At 41.3% G+C, this 19,035-nt stretch overlaps 1 protein-coding gene across 4 annotated transcripts in view; it reads left to right on the plus strand.

Moving 5' to 3' along the window:
• EGFLAM (EGF like, fibronectin type III and laminin G domains) overlaps positions 1–19,035 on the plus strand; it is a 198,078-nt gene that overhangs the window by 24,566 nt on the left and 154,477 nt on the right. Inside the window, exon 1 of one of the 4 annotated variants that reach the window (XM_031666119.1) lies at positions 5,443–10,147. The exons of the other annotated variants lie outside the window; for them this stretch is intronic. Within the exon in view, the coding sequence (XP_031521979.1) occupies positions 10,138–10,147 (10 nt within the window). The 5' untranslated portion in view covers positions 5,443–10,137. Of the gene's footprint in view, positions 1–5,442; positions 10,148–19,035 lie in introns of those variants that run through there. 4 annotated transcript variants of the gene reach the window in all.

Consider the following 19,035-nt stretch of genomic DNA (forward strand, 5'->3'; position numbering starts at 1 on the left):
CCCTGGCACTCCCAGGCTAATAGGCAGAGCAGTTTCTGTGGCTTCTGAGAAAACTCTCAGGCAAAAAGTTGCAGATCCTGGTAGCTGGAAATGGTGAGGTCCCAGAGGATATGGCAAGCACTCACATTTTGGCTATACCCATAACTGCTAACTTCATTTAGAAACTTAAGACTGAATGCCATTTACCATTTTGATAGACAACTGTTTCCTCCTCCTACCAGGTTTATACACTGTATATAATCATGGAAAGAAGGCAAAATATATTAGGTAACTTCAAAATCCTGAATCCCAGTTCTCATTCCCAACCTGCACTGAGTTTTTTTTTTTTTTTTTTTTTTTTTTTTTTTTAAATTTATGAGACAGGGTCTTCTTCTGTCACCCAGGTTGAGTTCAGTGGTGCAATCAGGGCTCACTGCAGCCTCGGCCTCTCAGACTCAAGTGATCCTCCCACCTCAGCCCCCTGAATAACTGGGACTACAGACATGTATCACCACACCAGGCTAACTGTTTTTGAATTTTTAGTAGAGACGAGGTCTCACTATGTTGCCCAGAGCTCAAGTGATCTGCCCACCTAGGCCTCTCAAAGTGCTGGGATTATAGGTGTTAGCCACCATGCCTGGCCTGGGATTTTCAATGGGGAAGAAAAAAATCTACATCACAGTACAATCTACAGCCTTTGATTGAATGACCAGTTCTCCAATTGGAGATATTCTGGAAGGGCTTGGGATTTGGGTACAAGAACCACCTCCAACAACTAATGTGGGGGGAAAAAAAACTTTATTCATTTGTGCTGACAAGAAGACCAGTAGGAGTTACAGTCTTCATTGCTTATGGTTACACCCTGTTGTTGTAATTTGCTTCTAGATCATTCATTGTTGTAGTGGAGAAGAATCCATGTTTACATTTAAAGGCATGCTTTGTGCCTTTACATAATGATTACGATAATTAACATTTATATAGTGCCTGCTATGTGCCAGGCACTGGTAGTAACAGCATAGCCTCCTAAGGCTGGCATGGTACAGTCTTCGCATTTTAGCATTAGAAGGGACTTTAGGGGTAACTGTTCAACCCTGCCTGGTCTAGGGCAGACAGGTCACTTGTCTGAGTTCATGCAGCTAGTTAGTGGTCGAATCAGGATGAGGACCCAAGTCTTCTGACCCCTGGTCTAGAGCTGTCTCTGCTAGATCCACCACCTCTCTGACTCCGTGGGGTAGGTAGAAGAAACACATATGTAGTGGAGCTTCTGTTTTCATTAAGTAGTTCTTGCCTTTTGAATTTAGCCTTTGCTTCTACATTTAGAGGCAATGAACCCTGAGCCCAGATTTGTAAGATGGTTCCATGCCTGCAGAAACAAATGACCTGTGGAGAGGTTGTCCTTGCTCTCTAGTCACAGCCAAACCTACCTTCTCAGCTCTTCATAAGCTCCAAACTACAGGGTCTGTAAGAGGCACCAACTTGTAAGCCACAGACACCTGCAGGTAAAAGGTGGGGTGTCAGCGTAGATGTGAAGACAGTGCATTTGTACAGTGTCAAAACTCCCGTCTGGAATGATCTTCTCAGCCGACTCCAAAGTGAGGCGCTACTGAAGGGGAAATAGAGGAGAAATTTGTGTCATAGGACAGTGTCAGTGGCTTAGTTAATCACTTGGCTTGCCTCTCATTGTTGGGATAACCTTGAGGAATTAATCTACTGTGGCAAGGTTCCAGAAAACTTTTTAAAAACACAGTTACAGTCATACCTTATAATAGAGTTCTGTCTTGTATAGAATGGATCCTTTAGAGCCAGGGTTAACAAACTTTCTGTGTAACAGGTCAGACAATACATATTTTATTCGCTTTTATTTCTATTTATGGGGTCTTTCTTGCAACTACTCAGCTCCGCCATTGTAGAGCAAAAGCAGCCACAGGTGATAGGCAAATAAATGTGCATGATTGCTTTTCAATAAAACTTTATTTATGGATACAGGGTGAGGGCCAAATGTGGTCCGTGGGCTGTGGTTTGCTGAACCCTGCTTTAGAGTGCTGGAACCCCGAGCCTTCAGATAGGGCGCTCCAGCAGGCCTGCTGCTTTCTTTCTTTCTTTCTTTTTTTTTTTTTCCCGAGAAAGAGTCTCTCCCTGTCGCCCAGGCTGGAGTGCAGTGGCATGATCTCGGCTCACTGCAAGCGCCGCCTCCCGGGTTCACACCATTCTCTTGCCTCAGCCTCCCGAGTAGCTGGGACTACAGGAGCCCACCACCACGCCGGGCTAATTTTTTCGTATTTTTAGTAGAGACGGGGTTTCACTGTATTAGCCAGGATGGGCTCCATCTCCTGACCTCGTGATCCGCCCGCCTCGACCTCCCAAAGTACTAGGATTACAGGTGTGAGTCACCTCGCCTGGCTGGCCTGCACCTTTCTTTTGTGTGCCTACTCTGTTGTCTCCTCATTCATCACTGACATTGTGAACATTCTCTTTTCCTGCCGAAATTCTCTTTCTTCCTGGCAAATAGATTGATTCAATTCTCAAGCACCAGCAAAGACTGGGTTGTTGTAATGGTTGAAATGTATGCTGCAGCTAAAGAAAGTGCAGTGGAGTTAGCTTCAGCAGTAGCTGCAGTCACTTTAATTGTAAATAATCTTGAGAAGATAAAGACGTCACCAAATAAACTCTCCATTTTGATGTAGATAATAGGCAGTAATAACTATGTATATTCAAAATACATAAACACTATGTAGAAAGCTTTATAGACCTGATCCATACCCCATTCTGTTCATATTTTAAAGTAGTGACAATAGCTCTGTTATCAAGAAAAAACAAGACTCAATTGTTATCAAGAGCAACTATTTTCATATAATTACAGTAGAAACGCTCTTGTCCAGTCCAATTTGGATTTGTTAGTTGATTGTAGAAGTTCAGGGGATGATTTTCACGTAGATTTTATTATATATTTTTTCAGTTCAAAATAGCAATGGAAACTTTTTTAAAAAAAATGAGAGCCCACCAGTTGGAGCTCTTGGTAATTCTTCAAGCACAAACTGCAGCCCCAGTGCATGATCAAAGTGCAGAATGCTTCTCGATTTCCCCATCTTTTAGAGTCACAGCAGTTGTGTTTCCGAATCACCTTTTGGAGTTATTCTAAAGCAATCACCTTAGTGTTTACAGGAACTTTTTCTTGTTGTACTTGTATTTCATTCATTTACAAAATAAAAAGTCATGTGATCAAAACAGTGACCAGGACTATCACAGTGGCCTCATGGTAACTGTGCACTCTACACACTACTCCACATTTGCGGGGAGGGTGGAAGTGGGCTGGGGGATGATGCACCAGAGCCATACAGAGTGCATCCCCAGCCAGCCCAAGCTACCTTCAGGGTCAGTGTCATATGTTTGACAGAGGGAGTGGAGGCCATTGGTCTACTCAGGAAGTAACTTCTACTCAGAAAGAACTTATTAGTTCATTCTCACACTGCTATAAAGAACTGCCAGAGACTAAGTAATTTATAAAGAAAAGAGGTTTAATTGACTCACTGTTCTGCATGGCTGGGGAGGCCTCAGGAAACACAATCATGGCAGAAGGCGAAGCAGGCACCTGCTTCAAAAGGCAGCAGGAAAGAGAAGAGAAAGTGAAGGGGGAAGAGCCCCTTATAAAACCATCATATCTCTTGGGGACTCACTCATTATCACCAAAACAGCATGGGGGCACCTGCCCCCATGATCCAATCACCTCCCTCCCACAACTCATGGGAATTACAGTTCGAGATGAGATTTGGGTGGGGACACACAGCCAAACTATATCACTTAGGTAGACTTTCTTTTGCTCACTATGATTTAGTTCCAACTGATGAAACTCTTTCCAGCGAAAGACCAGAGTCATCGCTGGAGTCAGCGATGACTAGAGTCATCGCTAAAGCCTGAATCTTCTGTAATGACACACATATGTAAAAATTAGAGTGATCAGTAAACTCAGCATTTTGAAAAAATAGTAAACATTTGTATAGCTTAACTATATGCCAGCTGCATTTCAAGCACTTAGAAACAAGAACACTTTTATTCCCCTTAACATCCTTTTGAAGTGGGTATTCTGCATGATCATCTTGCAGTGCTCAAGTTTCTTGACTGAGCCAGAAAGAGGTTAAGCAACAGTCAGGGTTAGAACCAAGGCAGGCTGGGCTAGAGTCTTTTTTTTTGGCTGCTTCTTATTTCTGCTTTTCCAGGCTGAAGTTGCTCTACAGAAGGAGGGTTGGAGACATGACCCAAGTGAATACTGTGACACACACATCTTTTACATCTTACAGTCTATTCCAATGAGCACACATGATAGGTTCTCAGCAAAATGTATCAGGAGGTATCAGCCTAGGGGAAGTAAGAGGTGAGCACACCTTCCCAAGTTATCCAGCTCCTTGAGGAAAAAAATGCTTGACTTAGTGGCATGGTAGACTTCCCGCCAGGAATGAGGTTTTGTCGGGGCATGGAAAGCCCTAGGTAGTTTACCAAGCATATATCATCCTTAGCCTTGTCACCTTGAAGCTCCAGCCAACTTACCTTTTGTAGATATATTGCCATTAGGAAGCTATATCTCTGGATTGAATATCTGAGTTTGGGATACTTTGCCATCAGCACCATCTTGCTATACTTTACACAGATTATAAAATAATGAGTAGACATCACTCCCGAAAAGCAGTTTTGCACCTATGAGATGGTGACCAATGTGTGAATATACTCAGGCAGTCATGTCCAATCTAAACAGACTGAGAGGAGATTGAACACAGCAGGCCTGGCCAGAGCCTACCACAGGACCCTGATAAAGTAAAGTACTTGACTGATATATTCAATGGTATTCATCAACTTCAGACAAGAGAGTCTATGAGGGCAATGATAGAAATACAGGAAATTGAGAGATTATGATAACAATAGCTTTGTATTTGTATGGCACTTTGGTTTACAAAATTCGTATCTCCCAGGATCACTATTGCTGACAATGTGATTAGTCTTAGGTAACAGATCTTAAACTCAGATAGATGTACTTTACAATCCTACCTCCTAGATTTGTGACCTTGGTCAGTTTCCATAATCTTTCTGAGCTTCAGTTTTTTTCTTTCATTTGTAAAATGGGAATAAATCATTTACCTTTGGGGGTTTTATGGTTTATGGCATATAATGCTACTAGGGGTTAAGGCATATATGTGCCTAGCACAGAGCCTAGTTGGCAGTAGGTTCAATGCAGACCTCCTTTTTTTTCAGTTGCTTTTGAGATGAGGTCTCTCTCTGTTGCCCAGCCTGGAGTACAGTGGCACAATCTTGGCTCACTGCAACCTCTGCCTCCTGGACTCAAGCAGTCCTTCCACCTCCGCCTCCCGAGTAGCTGGGACCACAGGTGTGCACCACCATGCCTAGCTAATTTTTGTATTTTTTGTACAGATGGGGCTTCGCCATGTTGCTCAGGCTGGTCTCAAACTCCTGGCCTCAAGTGATCTGCCCACCTCGGCCTCCCAAAGTACTGGGATTGCAGGTGTGAGCCAGTGCACCTGGCCAAGACAAGCATATTTCTATTTAATGACTGGTAAGGTAGAGGTACCATCTGGTTGGAATGAACTCCCAACCAGTCAGAAAGAAATTGATCCATGTTCTAAGCTGAGATGTGGAAATGAGTATCTTTTATGCCCTAAGTGGGGGCAATGACAAATCAATGTGATTTTGCTAATCACTTATTAATGTTTACATATCTGTGTATTCATTTAGCAATTGTTTATTTAAGTACCATATGCCAAGTATTGTGCGAACTTCTGGGAACATAGTGAGTGAGAAATACAATGATTTCTCTAAAACTCATTAACGCTTTGGAAAATTCCAAAGATATAATGATTCCTGTTGGAAACAGAAATTACTTAGTTTGTAATTTAACTATATTAGATCTAAATCATCTGATTAAAGATTACAGAACTAATTATAAAGCTGAAAGGTACATTATGAACTGCTTTTTCAGTGTAATTTCTTAATATAGATTTTTATTAATGCAGCAGTTTTATATAAATGAAAATTCACTGCACAGGTTAGATGGTCTGCAGATTTTAAAAAACTGTTAAAGATAAAAGGGCTTCAATATGTGGTAAGGCTGTTTTATTGTATTATCCAATTTTCATGACATCTTCTAGCACTTTCAATATAATTAGTAAAATAACTGTAACTTTTGGGGTTATGAAAGAAAGATGGTCAGTTTCAAAACTGGAAAATGGAAAAAACATATTGCCAGGAAAGACAGGGTCTCCACTGTGATATGATCTATTATGCATATTATTATTAGCCTTCTGATCACATAGAAGGCCCTCCTTTCCCAATTGTACTTTAACTAGAAAAACTAAATGATTTCATAAAACTTTATAATAGCCAAGAGTTTGACTGAATAGTTCACTTTTAAGGTTTAAGAGTGGAGTTTTGAGTTCCTCACGCTTTGGTTCATAAGCTGAGAAAATATAGGGCTCTTACCCATTATCAGAGAGAAGTGGTATTGTTCAGTTGCATAATGAAGCTTAGGACAGCCTAAATGCGAATTTTCTTGCGGTAAAACGCTCTCAGACTATAAGAAAGGAGAAGATTACAAATATTTGTTTTTTCTTTAACAAGTTACATATTTCAGTTGTCTAGACAATATTAAATTAACCAAATTGTTGAGCAACTGCTCCTCTGGCTCCGTAGACCAGATGTGTGTTGTTTCTTCAGTATTGGGTTGGTTTTGAGTGGTAGAGAAAGCACTGTATTATAAGGTAGAAGCCCCAAGTAGAAGCTACCCCACCTTTATGTTCTATAACTGGGTCTGTGATCACCACATGCTTTTATAACGGTAACCTTAGAGAAACCCTTTGTGGCTCATCTCCTTATTAATCCCCCAATTCCTGCCCTTTTGGGGGAGTGGGAATAGGAAGGCTTCCTTTGGTGGTATGAAGCAGAACCTCTTTAAACTCAGGTCTCATAGCAAACGAGTCTCCCTGACACACCTTTTCTTCTACTCTTGCCTCTTTCTCTTATGATACCATCTTCCTTTCAGTTTGCTAAGCTTGTGTCCTGGAGTCATCTTTAATTCCTTTCCTCTCCTTCTCTACCTGCTAATTCTTCTTCCTTGGCAATTACTCTTTCTTTTTCCCAACACACATTTCAGTTTCCGGGTCTTATTTCAGATTCTTTTTACTTGAAACCTGTAATAGACTCCTAACTAACTTACTTTCAGTCTTTCTGATTCCTACCCATCTGTATTAGTCAGGGTAGGGTATATTGTACTGCAGCAACAAGCAGCCACAAACCTCAATGGCTTGAAACAAAGGTTACTTGTGGTTCATGCTGCACTGCCATGGTAGATTATAAGAGGCCGATCTCTGAAGCATCTTTACTCAGTGACCCAAGCTCCACTACTTAGAATTTTGTCAGTTTCTGATAAAGGAGGAAAGCGGACAGAAGGATCTCACACTGACAGATGTTCTGTTCAAGAAAGGACACACTAACTTCTACTCACAACCATTGGCCAGAACCAGTCACGTGGCAGAAACATGTAAACCTCTCATGGGCTTGGAATGTGTGGAGAAATGGATATCAGGTATCCTACAATAAAGGCCAGAATTCTATAGTGAAGACTAGGGATATACAAGGAAAGCCAGGGTCCTCCATTCAAGACTAAGTTTCTCCAAAGAAGGCCAGGGACCTCTAAGGAAGGCCACGGTAGTCTCCTCAAAACACTCCATTACTTAAAGTCTTTTGGCAGTTCCCACTATCAAACAGCCCAGAATGCAGGGATCTCTAACATTTATTGAATAGCCAATATTTGTGAAGCACTTACTATGTCAGGCACTTTGCTAGGTTCTTTATATCCATTATCTTATCCCACAACAGTTATTCAGGTGGGCATTATTATCCACGTTTGACAGATGAGCAAACTGAGCATTAAAGAGTGTCTTAGTTTGGAGTTTTCCAAAATCAGACCACAGAGATGAAGACTTGGGTGCCAGGAAGCCCACGGAGGAGTCAGGGTAGAGGGTCAGTAATGTGGTGAGTGAGTCACCACTGTGAGCAGTTCGGGCTCAGCACAGCTGCAAACCCTCTGAGAGCCTGCAGAACAGAGCTCCGCACAGTAGACCAAGGAGCTGGACTAGTTTTCCACCGATTCCTATCCCTCCTTGCTTGAGACTTGTTCTTGAGATGTTAACTCCCCAGCAAGTCCACCTGCCCTGCCACAAGCCAAACACAGGCTGTCAGCCAGGATATACCCATAGGCAGAGGCGAGGAAGCTGTCAGTTTTCTAGAACTGTGCCGATAACCCGAGGGCATATGAGCATTGACAGCATCTGTTACAGAACAATGCAGTGGGCAAGATTTAAACCCAGTCTTGTTCCAAAACCCACTGTCTGTTCACACTGGCCTCTTACTACTTGCTGCTACTAGAGATAGCTCTGTGCTCTAACCAAACTGTATTACTGACCTCTCTCCAAACCATCTTGTCCTTTTCCTTCCTCCCTTCGTTTGTGCCATTTCTTCTTCCACTTAGAGTTCCCTTTGCTCTGGCCTCCAGTGCAAAGTCTGTCTGTGCTCTGCCCAGCTCAGTTGCTTTCTCCATGAATGAAGCCTTCTTTGCCCTCTGGGATGCTGCCTCTCTCCTTTAAAACCCTACAGGGATCAGTTATGCTCCTGCCACACTCACTCTGTGGCATCCCGCATAGCAGGGATACTATCACTTAGAGATCTTTTTCTGGATCTAGTCAGGATGTAGACTCCTTGGGGGCATGGACCGTATTTTATTAAGTTGCTTCAAGCATTTGGTGGAATAAGTCAGGTAACTATGACTGTAAATGTGCACACACATATCCATATGCATATCCATTTCATTTTCAGCCCATGTTGGCTGACCTTCCCAGAGGTCACTCTGAAGTCTGGATTTGGGGAGGAGAAGGTTTTCTGTTTCTCTGCTTCCTGCACCACTACCAGCTTCTCTACTCACCCAAGCTCTGGCATCTGTGTGGCCACTTGCAGTTTCCACGCTTGAGTAGGAACAGAAGAGGGAGCTGACTAATGAGGGCAGGGTGGTTTCCAGCAATTTGCAGCAGGTTCCTCTCCATGTGTCTCCACGTGTCGTATCTGGAAATGTGCACCTGTCATTATTCCCATTAGAAATAGAAGTGGAATGAAAATGGTTTGCTCATTCTGAGGACATGACAAAGAGAATGCAATTAACCTTAAGGAAAACTGCCCAGAAACCTGTACACGCTCAGCCATATGCCAAGGATTGCTAATGATTAGGAGGCGACAAAAACCTTTGGCTTTGTTTGGTTCAGGGCTAGAAAAAGGAAGCGACTCTTCAGGGCTGTCACCTGATATTCAGAGTTGCACTTTTCATAGTCTAAGAAAAATTGACATGGACCGAAGAGGGAAATTCCACCTGGTTCTTCCTCACTGACATGTTTCTGAAGAATGACTTTTAGATTTCCATTGCACTGCAGAACTCTATGTCAAGAAATAGCAGCACAATCAATGGCCCCAGCCTCATCCACGGAGTCACTTTCTGGGTTTTGCAACCTGTGAAGTTTTCTAACATGGTAACCCCAACCCCTCCTTGTCAGTGTTGAACTTCAGTTTGAAATGTTGAGTCCAAGACAGGAACTTCTGGCCACAGATGGTGATTCACTAACCAAAGGTAAGTGGCCCTTCTCATTCCCCCGCCCAAGATGTGCAGAAACAGAATATTCCTAATCAGACCCTTAACAATATCTTATCACATTACTTGCTTCAACAATTTCCTGCACAGCAAATTTATAAGTTAATTATGCAGTGGACAAAAAAAAAAAAAGCATTTTCTTTTACCTGTGTTAAACGAGTTGCCTTCTGATTTCATTGTCCACCTCTTTGTTCTTACATGGCTAAGAGTTTGTTTGAGAAATGACTTTGTTGTGTTTCATGTGTTTGTCACCGCTGCTTAAATTAAAAGTTTAAAAGGAAAACATTGAAAAAGTCAGCTGCCCAGTGGCGGTCTCTTGCAAGTACAGGTAACCTAAAAGTTTGCTTTCATCTTCCAGGTTCTGAAATCATCCTATTTATTAATCACGTGTTCCCCAGTTTGCTGCTGAATGCTAACTGAACACCCAGGTCATTGAGCTGATATGATTCCTGTATCAAAATTGCATGATTCCAGGTATACTAAAGGGATGGTACCCACCTATACACATATAGGCAATTTAAGTATACTATGGAAAAGTATGTCTTCCTATATGAAAATTTTGTATAAATAGGTGTAAGAAGATTTGTCAGGGCTGGAGGCTGGGTAGCATGTGTGATTAATCAAGGAGAACTTTCTGGAGGAGTTAAATTCTGTGCCAGTGTTGGGAGGAAAAGACATAATAGCATAAAGAGTCATATGAACAACTATAATTATTACACTAGATGAGGTAAGTCAGAGTTTCTATGGGGAACCATTAATCATCACAAAAAATGTCCTGCTCTGTCTATTCTCTTCACCATGGAACATAAAACAGAGTTATCCTGGCGAAAAGCAGCTTCACTGGAAATGTCTTTTCCTGTTTTCTGTTTGTTTGTTTTTAGGTTGCAGCTTTTATTTCTGCCATTGAGACTCTGACTCCATGTGTTTTTCATTTCCACTTGGAGAAGTTTGAAATGCTATTGCCTGAGAACTTCTAGTCTAATAAGGCTTTTTATTTGTAACCTTTTAATTCATCTGGTGCTTCAAACTATGAAGACCCTTGACTTTCTAATCTGTGCTGTATAGCAGTTGTTTTTGTATGAAAGAACATAGGATTTGAATCAGAAAACCTGGGTTTGAGTCCCAGTTCCTGTACCAGTTTCAGTGGTGTCATAAAGACAGAATCTTCAACCTTTCTGAACTTCGGTTTTCTTGTTTGTAAAATAAATTAAATAAGGATAACAATACTTATTGCTCACAGAATTACAGTGAGGATTAAATGTATTCTTGTGCATTGTATAAATTTTAAGTGGCTTTAAAACAATGATCATTGCTATTATTGTACTGGCACAGTGTGGAGACTTGGCTGCCAAGAATTCCTCCTTTAAGATCTTCTTCCTTTCCTGAAATACTTCAGTCATAAACAGTTATCCACACACACAAAAAGTGAAAACATATTTTTTCCTTAGCTGTTTACTGGTTCCCCAAAGTGTTTTTATATACGGTTCTTCAAGATACAAATGGTGGAGTTGCACGTTTTATAGGGTTATATAATGCACTGCATTATATAAAAATTATGCAAGAAATCAACATTACTCTTGAAAATCTTTATTATGATTATTCATATAGCATATGTGATTTGGTGTCTACACATATGACTTTCATGTTGGGAGCCATTTGTAGGAAAAATATTTCTCTTTAAACACCAAAATCTCACTCAGGGTTTGACTCTCACACTGGGAGATGCACGTAGGAATGAAGACCTATTAAGGAACACTAAATTCAGGAGTCCTGGCTCATACTCACTGCAGGTGCTCACTCATCAAGCACTCTTTATATTACTGTTTCTTTCTTTTTAAAATTACTCTATTAACCAGCTATTGCTTTACGGAAAACCACACCGAAACTCAATGATTTGTAACAGTTATCATTTATTCTCACTCATGTTTCTGCAGATTGGCGGTGGTGAGGCTGATCTAGGCTGGGCTCAGCTAGGCAGTACTGTTTCAAGCTGCAGGTTCTCATGAGCTTGGACTCCTTGTTACAGGTTAAACTCAGGTCTATTCCACGTATGTCTATTCTAGGACCCAGGCTGAGGGGGCAGCAGTTTCTCATGGCAATGACAGAGGCTCAAGAGGGAAGCCCAAGTGTGCAAGAACACTTCAAGCATCATACCTGCTAACATCTCACTGGTCAAATCAAGTAATATCTTTAAACTTAAACACAAGGAGTGGGGTTGTATATATACCTTGCTTACTATGAAGTGAAAGCAAATAATATGGCCATCCCCAGTGTGAAAGGGGCTGAGAAGTATGCTTCCTCCATGTTGGGCAGGAGATTAAATGCTTTTTATCAATAATCTAAGCTACCCCTATAGCCAAGTGCATATAGTTGAGTTTCTATAAGTAAATACACAGGTGTTGTATAATTTTATAGTATAAGCATAGAAGGTCCAGTACCCCTCTCCAATGCTGAAATGACATAGAAGATGATGGTCACAGGGTGATGCTCCCATACAGCATCATTTTCATCATTTTCATTGTTAAAAAAAAATCAGAAAGGTTATAGGTTTTACAGGTTTATCTTGGTTCTAGTTATAATTTTACCATTCATCTTCCCTTCCAGAAAGTATAATTTGAATCCAAATCATATTAATTAAGGTTTAACTTAAAATCTACCTCAATTTATTTTAAAAAGCAACTCATTATTTTATTTTATTTTATTATTTATTTATTTAATTTTTTGTGAGACAGTGTTTTGCTCTTGTTGTCCAGGCTGGAGTGCAGTGGCACAATCTCGGCTCACCGCAAGCTCCGCCTCCTGGGTTCAAGTGATTTCCTGCCTCCTGCCTCAGCTTCCTGAGTAGCTGGGATTACAGGCATACATGCCACCAGGCCCGGCTAATTTTATATCTTTAGTAGAGACAGTATTTCTCCGTGTTAGTCAGGCTGGTCTCGAACTCCTGACCTCAGGTGATCTGCCCACTTCGGCCTCCCAAAGTGCTCGGATTACAGGTGTGAGCCACTGCACCCTGCCGCAACTCATTCTTAAACTTTGGTACTTTTGGTACAATTAGTAATAAGGTGCTTGCAATGAAGCTCACGCTGATGGCAACACATCATGACTAAGAAGCACAGCTAGATTCCGCTAACCACTGTATCTGAACAGTTGACTATAATACAAAGTTTATTGAATATTGCAGTGACCAGGGCTTTTTAATTCACTTTTTATCAGTTTGATTTGGAGAGGAAAGCCTATTTGCAGTAGTAGCCAAGACAGAGAGAGGTCGTTCAAATAAATGTATGTTTTTACATAATATATTTGAAAAAGTTTAAAAAAATATGGCTGGTGAATAAAGTTTAGATTGACAAACTGCTGAATAGGGAATTACCAAACACAACACCCCTTTTCCTTGCTCCAGATGTAGGTTGGAAGCGTCTCATTATTTCATTATTTCATTACATGGGAAAATCTAGAATATAATTGATTAAAAATAGAAATAATTTTTAAAATTTTAAACTAGAATGGATAGATAGATCTTGATGTGAAATTTACCCCTTTATAACTTCCCTTATCCTCAAAATGTACGAAAAAATAAAGTAAGGTTATGGTTATTAGGCAACTAGTAAAACCTGTCTTCCTTCCAAACTTGTAGTAGGAAAAAATGCTTGTGTAAAGCAGAATGTATTTCATTTTTAAGCAGACCTCCTTTTTCAATTGATAGTGGGTTAAAAGACCTTAACTCTATATTGTGAAGGCAAATATCACAGTGTAAGTAGTACAATTTGCAATCCTGAAATGTGGAGGAGTACTTGTTATATAGTTAGGATTAGTGCTATTTAAATTGCAAAGCACAATCGAAGACAAGTCTCAAAATAATTGTTACGGCACTTTGGTGGGTGGGTTGGGGACAGGTTGCCATATCTGTTGATTCCTGGTTACACCTAACCCTGCTGGCTAGGAAATGGTTTGGAAATGTTTTAGAAATGTTGTGTATGATCAACATGGGGATTTGGGGTGGGGATGAGAAATGATGTATAGGAAAAAAAAAAAAAAAGAAAAGGAAAATAGGGTCCATAGGGTATTGATGGGTTCAGGTTAGGAAGAAGAGTGGTCTCGCTCCAGTCTCTTTGTGGGAGAAGCCAAGGCAGAAAGAAAGTCTTCTGACTTTTATTGCTATAACTATTCTAAACCAAGCTAAAGAGTTGTTTTATAGCAGGTAAGCATTAATTTGATGATGATGATGGTGATGATGATAGAATCAACTTACCGAATATGCAGCCCCATAAGTTGAATAGTCTGGATTCTCACAGAAGCCAGTTTGACTCTGAAGTCCATGCTCTTTCATCTAAATTCAGCTGCTTCACAGGATACTCAGCTGCCTGTCACTTAAAGAGAATGGCATTTTCTTTACAGTAGAATTCCAACTAATAAACATCAAAGGAATGAGGGAAATAGAAAATCACCATTAGGCAAACACTGCAATAATAACTGAGGCAGGCAAGATCTACCAATGGATGCTAACATTAGTGGGCAAAAGTTTGACAGAAATAGAATAATTCGTAATACCAAAGTAGTCTGCACCCAAATATATTTATTAATTACAAAAGAAAAATAGTAACTTGCCAGTGGAAAGAGTGGGCAGACATCACCTTATTCCAGTGACTAGGGTTAACATCACCAGTAATAAGACACATTGACACTGTGTACCCCTTGATATAATTTACTGAGAGGGGCACAGCACTTCTGTGGTATTCCTGCTCAAAATGTATAACCTCAATCTAATTGTGAAAAAAAATTACAAAGCCAAATTGAGGGATATTCTACAAAACAACTGACCAGTACTCTTAAAAAGTGGGAAAGTCATAAAAGACAAGGTAAAATGTAGGAATTGTTACAGATCGGGGGAGATTAAGAAGCATAACAGCTAAATGTAATATGAGATCCTGATTGGATCCTGAAACAGAAAAAGGACATTAGTGGGAAACTGACAAAATTTGTATGAATGTTAATTCTTTTGGATTTTTACCATTGTATTATGGTTATGTAAGAGTTAACATTAGAGGCAGCCGGGTGAAGGGTATAGAGGAACTCTTATTACTATTTTTACAACTTTTCTGTAAGTATAAACTTATTTCAAAATAAAAAGTTTAAAAAATTAAAGATAATGGTGTAGTTAAATTAAGAGAGGTCAGGGATCTTATTGTATACTTAGAGAGTCATCTTCGTACCAAATAAAGGCCATTATTTTCCACTATTTACTTATCCAGAAACATAGATATTCCTAGAATTTTAAAAATATCTAATCTCTTGTCAATGAATTTCAAATCACACAATTTTGGTTTAGCATTAAACTGGCAGTTGGATATTTTATTCCTTTGGATTCTGCACTGTGGATTTTGGAATTTTTCTAAAGCCTAGGTTATATGAAGATTAAATCACATCTGAAATGGAAAGGGAGCTTTTAAGAACGCTGTGTCCTAATCCAAACTTGCTTGACCCTGAGCCTGTCCTCTGCAGCAATTACCTGGTCTTTAAAGTCACACTTCTCAGGCAAAAAGCTAGCAAGAGTCATTCATTAGTAAGTGTTATTAGCGCCAAAGGATCACGCTTATTGTCCCTGGGCTCACTATCCCAGTAACAGCAGTAGGAGGTGTACCAGTAATTTCTCGGCTCTGAAAACCTCTCACCAAAGATTCAGAGCTATTTCTGGGCACCCCGGGTCCTAAATCATTTTGTAAAGAGACGTGGCCAAGGAGGAGACAGCTTGCAGCTGGGATCCACTCCCCGTTACTGTCGTAAGGACAATGTTGCTTGAGCGCATTTCAGTCAGGATCCAGCGTCCTTGAGCCAAAATCCACACATCACCTAGAGAACACCCTGGGAAGAGCGGCTTGGAGAAAACTGAAGACTTCAAGGGCTTATGAAGACTCGGAAAACATCTCTAAGCTTGACAACGTAGATAAGAGGGGATCTGTTGTCTACTTAGAGAAGGAGGGAAATGGTTTTCCGACATGCTAAGGCTGGGAACCTTTACTAGCACTGAGTCTTTCTTTGACATTTTCTTCTTTCCCGCCTGTACAGCGATTGGCGTTGTTAAAGGCTTTGGCTTTAATAGACTATCATTCCCGCTGAATTTGAGCAATGTCAGAGTCATCATTAGAGGTAATTGTTTAGGTACTGTCTTCCAGGGTTCTCTGATTCGGAAAGAGGTAAAACATCTCAGCTCTTTGTACCTTCTCTGCCGCTCCCTAGGAGCATGCTGCTGTACAAATAGCTCCCTCCCTCAGTCCTATCGAGCTTACACTTCCACAAGCCCCAATTCGCTGGATCATCTCTGGGCCTTTAAATCGTTTGTACAAACTCCTGTGTTGGGGTTTTGAGATGGTATTAAATACTCTATTATACAGCCCTATCTGAATGCCTGTGAACATTGAAGCTAAACCTCCCACTGAATCACCAAAATAAATATCAATACAATATGTAAATATTTTGACAAACATTAGCTAAGATTATTGCATGTTTATTATGTATTAAGCATTGTTTTAAGTTTCTTATCTTTTTTATTTTTTTTCTTGAGACAAGGTCTCACTCTGTCACCCAGGCTGAAGTGCAGTGGTGTGATCACGGTTCACTGTCGTGTCAACCTCCTGGGCTCAGGTGATCCTCCCACCTCAGCCTCCTGGGTAGTGGGGACCACAGGCACACACCACCATGCCCAGCTAATTTTTATATTTTGTGTAGAGACAGGGTTTTTACCACGTTGCCCACGCTGGTCTCAAACTCCACCTGCCTCAGCCTCCCAAAGTGTCACATTTCTTACCTTATATATTTTCTTATATATTTCTTACCTTAATCCTAAACTGCACATCTTTAAAACAATATTGGATATGGGCACAACGATTTCTTCCTATGTAACAGTTGAGACAGCTGAGGCACAGAAAGATAAGGAAATTACCCCTGGGAATTATAACTAGTGAGTGGTAGAGCAGGTTGTGAACCCAGGTTCTGTGGTCCAGAGACTTTGTTCTTGGTCACTACCATGTGCTGCCCCTCGGCCATGGCTTTTATTCTGCAACACACAAGAAAGAATAAGGACAGACAAGACTCTCCCTACTCAGATGCTCATTACTGTGGAAAAATACAACTTTTTTTTGCCTACTCATTCTCATTTACCTAAAAGTATCCATGTACTATGTGGCTTATATAAGGAAGCCACAGCCCAGTGAGAATTTAGAATTCAAGACACTGTGGCAAGACAGTGAGCTAAGGTGAGGCTTGGCTATGGCACGTGTCATTGTCTGGATGTTTGTTCCCTCCAAATCTCGTGTTGAAATATAATCCCCAGTGTTGGAGGTGGGCCCTGGTGGGAGGTGTTTGGGTCATAGGGGGCAGATCCCTCTTGAATGGCCTAGCACCATTGCCTTGGTGATGAGTGAGTTCTTGCTCTGAGATCATTGCATCATCTCTGGGCCTTTAAATCATTTGTAGAAACGCCTGTGTTGGGGTTTTGAGATGGGTATTAAATACTCTATTATTTACCAGAGGTCATCTCACTCTGAGTTCATGCAAGATCTGGTTGCTTAAAAGAGCATAACGCCTCCCCCACTCTCTCTTGCTCCTGCCCTCACCAGATAATATGCTGGTTCTTCATTTGCCTTCTGCCATGATTGAAAGCTGCAAATTTTGATGGCCAGCCTCCCAGAAAGGTGTTAGGATTCACTTGACATGTATTTATTGAGCATCTATTATATAAGTGCTGGGCAGCATTTTAGGTGTTTGGGATGCCTTAATGAGCAAAAACAGACACTGTTTTCTGCTGTCATAGAACTTGTTCTCGAGTGGAAAAAATAAACAATCTGAAAATAAATACACAAATGTATATGGGTAGTGCTATAGAAAAGTAGGAAGTGTTGCCAAGTCAGGAGGATAAGGAATGCTAGGCAAAGAGAGAGAGAGGGGTTGCAGTTTTAAATGGAGTGGTCAGATTGGCCTCACTGAGAATGTTAAAGAGTTAAAGGAAGTGAGGTAGTCAGCAATATGAAGAACAGCCAGTGAGAAGTCCCGAGGTGGGGGTGTGGCTGTCCTGTTTTAGGAACATAAAGGCCTGGGTGGCCGCACCACGGGGTCAGATCACGCACGGTCCCAAGGGGCATGTTCACACTAGTCAAATGAGGAGCCACTGCTGGTTTTGAGCAGAGGAATAACCCTGTTGTATTTTTCTTCTCTTCTCCTCCTCTCTTCTCTTCTTTTTTTTTTTTTTGAGATTTAGTCTCACTCTGTTCAGCCCGGGCTGGAGTGCAGTGACACGATCTCGGCTCACTGCAACCTCCGCCTTCTGGGTTCAAATGCTTCTCCTGCCTCAGCCTCCTGAGTAGCTGGGACTACAGGCACGTGCCACCACGCCTGGTTAAGTTTTGTACTTTTAGTAGAGACGAGGTTTCACCATGTTGGCCAGGCTGGTCTCAAACTATTGATCTAAAGTGATCACCCATCTTGGCCTCCCAAAGTGCTGGGATTACAGGCGTGAGCCATCGCGGGCCGGCTGTATTTTTCTTTTTGAAGTAAAGCTCTGGCTGTTGTGTTGAGAATAAAAATAGAAACAGAGAAATCTGTTAGGAGGTAATTGCGGTAATCCAGGAGAAAGAAGATGGTGGCTCAGTTCAGGGTCGTAGCAGCAGAGGTGGTGAGAAGTGATTAAATTGGGACAATATTTTGAAGATAAAACTAACAGAATTTCCTGAGCCTGTGGATGAGTTATGAGTAAAAGAGGAAGGAGCAGAGAATGATGCTGAGATTTTTAGCCTGAGCAACTAGAAGGAAGGACTTCATGTCAAGTCAGATGAGAGAGACCGCGTGAAGCAGAGTTGGTGGTGGTTGGGAGATCAGGAGCTCTGTTTTGGAGGTGTTGTTACATGTGAGATGCTTGTTAGAAATCCGTGCGTCAGGAGGGCTGTTGAATGTACAAGTCTGGAGTTCGGAGGGGAAACCGTGGTCGGAACGATGGTACCGAAAGCCAAGTGTGTTGAGGTCACCAGGTGCTAAAACATTAAGAAGCCAGAGAGATAAGGAAGAACCCACAAGAGATTCTCAGGGGAAATGAGGTAAAACCAGGAGGAAACCAGGAGAGGGTTTCCCAAGGAAACCTGGAACCCAAATGAAGACTGTCAGGAGGAACAAGTGATCGACTTGCACATGCTGTTGAGCATTCAAGTAGGGTGAGAACAGAGAACTGGCCATGGGGTTTAAGCAAAGCCAGAGGACACCGGTGCCTTTGAAGAAAGGTATTTTAGTGGCATAGTGAGGGTGAAAACTGACTGAGGGGAGTTTAAAGGAAAATGGGAGGGGAGGAATCGGAGACAGTGAGTATAGATGACTCTTGG

The sequence above is a fragment of the Papio anubis genome, chromosome 5 (genome assembly GCF_008728515.1).
Source record: "Papio anubis isolate 15944 chromosome 5, Panubis1.0, whole genome shotgun sequence".
NCBI classification, from domain to species: domain Eukaryota; kingdom Metazoa; phylum Chordata; class Mammalia; order Primates; family Cercopithecidae; genus Papio; species Papio anubis.